At 41.7% G+C, this 6,721-nt stretch overlaps 1 protein-coding gene across 1 annotated transcript; it reads left to right on the top strand.

Moving 5' to 3' along the window:
* Positions 1 to 227: 227 nt before the first annotated feature.
* LOC143604221 (uncharacterized) lies at positions 228 to 2,549 on the top strand. The gene is made up of 8 exons (XM_077080768.1): positions 228 to 321; positions 411 to 558; positions 1,120 to 1,220; positions 1,292 to 1,450; positions 1,557 to 1,604; positions 2,006 to 2,113; positions 2,215 to 2,265; positions 2,412 to 2,549. Exons 1-8 carry the CDS (start codon positions 283 to 285, stop codon positions 2,547 to 2,549), a joined length of 792 nt encoding a protein of 263 aa, XP_076936883.1. The 5' UTR covers positions 228 to 282.
* Positions 2,550 to 6,721: the final 4,172 nt, after the last annotated feature.

Raw genomic sequence — 6,721 nt, 5'->3', positions numbered from 1 at the left:
TAAAAAATTTCAAATACGTGTTTGGTAAGTCTTTTTCGGCTTAACATATGATACAATGCTTGGTTTGTAACTATCTTTCGCGTTTAAATCTATAGCGGGTAGTTAAATGAGCATGTTTTCGTTTAACTTGTTTGCTATCGAACTAAAGCCATAATACTAATATGTTGGCATTTGGTTCATTCCTCTTGGCTATTACACGTCAGCTGTAATAAACGAAGGGTTGCGCCTATTGCCGCACTTTTATCTTCAGTTTTACATGATTCAGTGTTTTGTGATGTGAACATGCACGAGTTTGACAACACTCCAGGACCTTTAAAATGGGTATGTAAACTGTAATAAGTAATAACATAGATACATAAAATGTATACATGTATGACATAAAATTACTTCAATTTAACATGTTTCTGCAGTTTGTTGAGAAACTTCTAGAAGAAGGAACGAAAAGTCCTCGCACTATACGTCTTGCAGCATTGCATTTAACAGGGCTATGGCTTTCACACCCGAGTGCAATAAAGTACTACATGAAAGAGTTAAAACTGTTAACTCTCTATGGTTCCGGTACATTCATTTTTTAAAAGGGGAGACTCCATATAGACCCCTAGAAACTTGGAAAATATTACATATACCTATGCAAAACTAAAAATATTATATCTGTTCTTACAAAGTAGTTAAAATGTCAAATATACCCAGTTCAATAAAGGAAATTTAAAATAACCATTTTACCCTTATTTCAACTTTAAAATTCCACATATGCTCCCTTCTTTTACTTCAAATTTTTTAATTTACCTATTTTTAGCTTAGAATTTTTTTTACCCATCTTTTCTAATTTTTAAAATTGCATATATACCCATCTTGCTGGGCTTATCGTCGATGTCGATCAAATCCAAATAAAAATTAACAAATAAACAAGTATAATAGAAATGGGTAGAATGGTCATTAAGTGAAAATTCATTAAAGTCGGGTATACATGATTTTATCGTTTTGGTTGGGCATATATGAAAGGTTTCAAGTTTGTAAGGGTATATATGAAATTAATCCTTTTCTAAAAACTCGTTTTCTTCATAAAATACTATTTTCTCAATTAAGATGGTAATTAATTTTTATATTTTTTTTCTCCAGTTGCTTTTGATGAGGATTTTGAAGCTGAAGTGACTGAAAACCATGACGCAAGAACTGAAGTATCAATCTTGTCAGCAAGTTCTGATCCAGAGTTAACTGAGGTGGAGTTTGAAAGATCATTTCTTATACTTTGTAAATGGCTGAATTGTTTTAATGTTTCTTTAATAATTAGGTATTCATCAACACTGAGCTTTATGCAAGGGTATCGGTTGCAGTTATGTTCAACAAGCTAGCAGACTCGAATAATGAAGTTGAAAACTGTCATGCTTCTTTACAATCCGGAAAACAGTTTCTGCTTGAGCTTTTACATTCTGTGGTAATGCTGGTTAAAGTAATAATAGTAATAATAATAACAATATTTGATTATAGTTTTTGTATTTGTGATTTATATTGTTTTTATTACTGTAGTTATCTTAGTCTGATGATTTGAAATGCAGGTGAGTCATACTGATCTTGCAAAGGAGTTATATAAAAAGTACAGTGCGGTTAGTTTATACTCTCTTTTTTGAATGCTATCATTGACATACGATGATTTCTTATTTTCTTTGAGAAAATTAATGGTTGAGTCCCTGTGGTTTTAAGGCCGAGGCACAATGAGTCCCTAAAAATTTTTTTGAACTGGTTGAGTCCCCGTGGTTTCATAAACGAACCATTTGAGTCCCTGCCATTACTTAACTTTCAGGGTAAAACTTTCATTTTACTGAAACCACGGGGACTCAAATTGTCCGTTTCTGAAACCATAGGGACTCAAATTGTTTGTTTCTGAAACCACGGGGACTCAACCAGTTCAAAAAATTTTCGAGGACTCATTGTGTCTCCGCCCTAAAACCACAGGGACGCAAACAATAATTTTCTCTTTTTCTTTTCTTGATATTATATCTGACAGACTCATAGGCGGAAGGTTCGTGCATGTCAAATGATTTGCATATTATCTCGATTTGTTGATGAAGAAATAATACCCCAAGTTATGGATCACTTGCATACAGCCCTTTATGTAAGTAGATAATGATATAATGTTTGAATTATATTAATATTTAGATGTTTTGAAATGAGTATGTATGCTAACAAGTTGTACTTTCATGCGTCTTTATGTAGAGAAACAATATGCCCAGTGTTAGACAGTACATGGAGACATTTGCAATTTATGTATATCTAAAGTTTCCCTCCCTGGAAAAAATTTTTTTTAATTGATATATATATGTGTGTGTGTGCGCGCGCGTGTGTGTATGTATGCATATGCATGTGTATGTGCAAAACAGTTATGCTTTATGCAAAAAACAAACTTCTTGCAGGTTGGCGAACAGTTAGTTCCAATGGTTCGAAAATACGATATGAGTACTCAGGCAAGTTACAAGTATTGCAATTCGTTGGTTGCAGGCGCTCTCATCGTATGTGTTTATAGCAGCAAATGTTATTTTACATGCATCTAAAGACACTCAATCAAGACATTTGAATGAATTGCTTCCACCTATCATCCCTTGAAGAAACACTAACCAGACCCCGGGCAGATTACTGGTAACCTGGGGGTTGGAGAGCTGTTTCCCACGAGGGGTTAGACCCTTGGAAGATGGTTCTTCTGATAACCTGCAAAACAGACACCGTGAGCTCGTCACTGAGAAGGGGGGGGGGTTCCTCCTTGTGACCACCCTCCGGCGTGAGAATCAGACTAGATTGCTCTTTAAATATAAAAGTATATTAAGAGATTGCTAGAGCAGATATCAGGTATATATGATAAGATAAGATGTCGTCAGATGATCATACCATTGGGGTATTTATAGCCGAAGGTAGGTTTCCAAGGGGTTTAGCCGGCCCAACACGCTACCAACTGTAACCTATGCACGTGCCCTGCCTGTGAGTGGTGGATAGGTAGCGGCTGACACAGAGCAGGCGTGTCGTGCACTCTTCCTCTTCTGCCAACTACAGGCTAGGCACGTGGTATGGCAGGAGTTGGTGGGTAGGCGGCGGCTATTGGTCACAGTGCTGTGGCGTGCAGTCTGCCATGCTGCTGTCAGTGAGCTGTCGCATTCTTGGTCAGATCTTTTGTCTGTACCTCGTCAGGTACAGTAAAAGATCCTTCAGTATACGGACTAGCTTATTTGGGCGGGAGTATTCCCCCTCCCGCCTCTGTGCGGGATTGCTCCCGGCTTGGCTCATTCCTTCAGGTGACACTGAATGATCGAGAGCTAAGTGCCTTGTGCGTGTAGCCATGCTGCGCGGGTGGCCTTCCCTAATGGCTTGTATCCGAGGCTGCGGGGACAGGCGGAGTCCTTCACCATTGGGAGGCATTTCCTGCGGGACCAGCTTGCGTACTGCGCGTAAGGACGTCACGTCTCTGAGCATGGTTGGTCCTGCGGATCCAGTTGGTCTCTGCGCAGACGTCCCTGTTTAAGGTGAGTCTTGCGGGTCCAACTGGGCTCTGCTGGGACCTACCTCTTCAAGTCCCCCCAGTCCAATGTTCTTCTCATGAGTGTTTAATAAAGTGAGGTGAACTTTTGGACTTGAGCAAAGGGTTTTGAAAAGGGGTTTTGTAAGGTTTTCCATGGGGATTCTTTCCGCGGAAGTCCTTGTCACTTGCAGAAATGCCCGAGTTTCCTGCTTGGTCTTTGGGTATGATGCGGGTAGGTCTGTAACCTCCTCGCAAGTCAGGAGCATTGAGTCCCAGTTGTATGTATTTTCCATGAGGTTTTGGTAGTTTTGAACATAGTGATCAATTATGAGACCACCAATTCCATCTTGGAGCTTCAAACAACGTAGTTCTCGACGTTCCCGCTATGCGGGGATGTTATTTCCGTTTCCGCAAGCATTGCCCAGAAGATCCTTCTTGGTTTCAATTCCCAGCGGAGCGCTAGGTATGTGAAGGGTTTTGCCTTAACACTGTACCTGCGCTCGTCTTACGGTTACTTTACTTCCAAGGTATTCCTGGCGTCAATACCCTGCGGGTGCTAGGTATATGAAGGGTTTTGCCTTTACACTTTACCCGCACCCGTCTTATAGTTACTTGGTTGCCGAGGTACTTGGCTTCAATTCCCTGCGGGTGCTAGGTATGTGAAGGGTTTTGCCTGAACACTGTACCCGCATCCGTCTTACGGTTACTCGTTCACCAAGGTTTTCTTGGCTTCAATTCCCTGCGGGTGCTAGGTATGTGAAGGGTTTTGCCTTAACACTGTACCCGCATCCGTCTTACGGTTACTTGCTTGCCAAGGGGTAAGGGGTATTTTCCCGCTTACTTTTTAATATTTTCAAATTTTGAATTTTGAAATTCGAAGAGTTGGTGAAAAGATAACAGTCCAAACCTCTGAAACGTCGTGCGACGGTTTCTTCTGACTGTGTCAGGACGTGCAAGAAGTTATGGCGACATGACATTATGTGGTCATTCCAGTTGCTTTTTCAGGCGCGTGGGCACGGGATTTCGGGCGCGTAGCCGCGAAATCTCTGGCATACGTCCTTGTGACAGATGTTGCCAGCTTGCTTTTGCCACGCGTCATAGTTTCATTGCACCTTTGATTTCTCTCTCTTCCGTATTAAATTCATCGCATTAATTGCGATTACTATATAAAGGGGGAGAGGGTTATTTGCAATTCACACTTTTCACTTTCATCTCTTCTTCTCAAGTAATTTCCGGCGAATTTTTCTGTTCAGTAAAGCATTACCCTGAAATCTCTTTTCATCTTTCTTCCACCATGTCTTCTCATGATGCTGATGACCAGAAGACTGCTGGCGAATGCCAGTGCTCTCTTCCTATCGATCTGTACCAGTATATCGTCAGGAAGTTCATGCTCGAGTCTCTCGAGCCTGAGTTTCCTGAACCCCACCATACTGTGTACGATGCCCCTAGTGGCAAGATCGGGGTTTATGCTGCATTCTTTGTCTACGGAAACCTTAGGTTTCCGTTGACAAAGTTTGTGTACCGTGTCCTGGAGAGGCACGGTGTGCACCTGACAGAGGTGCACCCCATGGCCATTGCCAAGGTCCGGCACTTTGAGTGGGTGTGCCGGATACTGGGCCTTGAGCCCCTCGTTGACCGTCTGATGACCTTCTACACTTGGAGGTGCATCCAGGGGTGGTACACTCTTACAACCCGTATCAAGGGTTTAAAGATTTGTACCACCGAGCGGAGTCTTCGCTCATGGAGAAGAGAGTTCTTCTTCATATCCGCTCGCGCCATCCCCATCGCCATGAAGTTCAAGAATGGCCAGGCGCTTCCGAACTTTCCCGCCCTCAACTACGAGGAGGCGGAATGGTTCTCGAAGATATCCCGGGTCCAGTCCCCGGTTTTCCGTTTTCCGGAGTCGGCGATGGTGATGCTGGGGATGAGCCGGGTGTGGAAGGCGGCGAATGCGGATAAGGTTCCGATCGTCCTTGAATATGGTTCGAACTCTGTCCCTTATGGTACGTCTTGTTTCATTTTGCTGACTTCGATTTTTTCTAACTTTCTTGTTGATTTCAGAGGGGAACGATCTTCAGTCGCTCGTGAACCCGCGGGAGGAAGATGGTCCCGCGCGGATGGGTACTCGTGCTCTGGACGAGAACGAGTTGCCCATCTTAGAGCAGACCGCGGGTCGGTTCGTGGAGGTTTACCCGCCAGGCCAAGAGATCCTGAGCCACCGACGGCCAGGTAAGCCTATCTTCTACCCTGAACCTCTCAATGCTGTGCCTGCTGCTGGAGTTGACATTTCTTCTTCTGAGGAATCCGCAGAAGGTCCTCCACTGGTGCGGAAGAAAAAGGCTGCCGTCGGGAAAGGCAAGGAGAAGGTGGCCTCTACGGCCGACCCGGTAGTCCTATCTGACTCGGTGTGACAATCGTCAATTTCAGGTTAACTCCGTTAACGCAACTCCGTCAATTCAAACTTTAGATTATTGAATCTAAACGCAAACCTCATTACATTTAAACTAGGGTTTGAATGACGCTTAACACTTACTACATGTGTAGTAGTCTTTCGGGATTTGCACCGAAACGCAAACGATTGATGAATAAACGAAAAACACTAAAACACTAATTATGTGATAATTATGTGTTAGGATTATGTGTTATGTGATAATATTATTGTCATGTTAATCTAATGTGCAAGTTATGATAGAATGTTCTAGAAAAAGTAATACTTAATGTTAACTTAATGTGCAAGTTATGATAGAATGTTCTAGAAAAAGTAATACTTAGGAGTTGAGGGGCCAAAGTGTAACATATTCCTTTATAAATACATGGTAAACCTAAACCCTAACCTCCTACCTATTCCCTTACAAAAATCGGCAGCCATCCCCTCCCTTTATTTCCTTGAGATCGATTAATATACACACACACACAATCAAGATCTTTCAAGTTTGATTGAAGATTAAGGTGCTAGGAAGGTATACACAACTATTCTATGTATCCTCTATGTTTAATTGTTAGTTTTATTGGGTTAATTGTAAACCTTTATGGCTGATTTCTTGGTATTATGATATTCATGTGATTCTTGATTTAATTGATGATGATTGATAACTAGATTGATATTGATACATGATTGATTGTTGTTCTTGATTTGAATTAAAACACAAACCCTAATCTTGTATGTATGGTGTGATTGATATGCATGGATAGTAGTTATAGTGTCTAGAGGGTTAT

This window comes from Bidens hawaiensis, unplaced genomic scaffold, assembly GCF_021521415.1.
Source record: "Bidens hawaiensis isolate Kalapana, Puna unplaced genomic scaffold, B.hawaiensis_p1.1 tig00064418_1, whole genome shotgun sequence".
In the NCBI taxonomy this organism is placed as follows: domain Eukaryota; kingdom Viridiplantae; phylum Streptophyta; class Magnoliopsida; order Asterales; family Asteraceae; genus Bidens; species Bidens hawaiensis.
The sequence above is the reverse complement of the archived record's forward strand: the minus strand, read 5'-3'. Positions and strand labels throughout refer to the sequence as shown.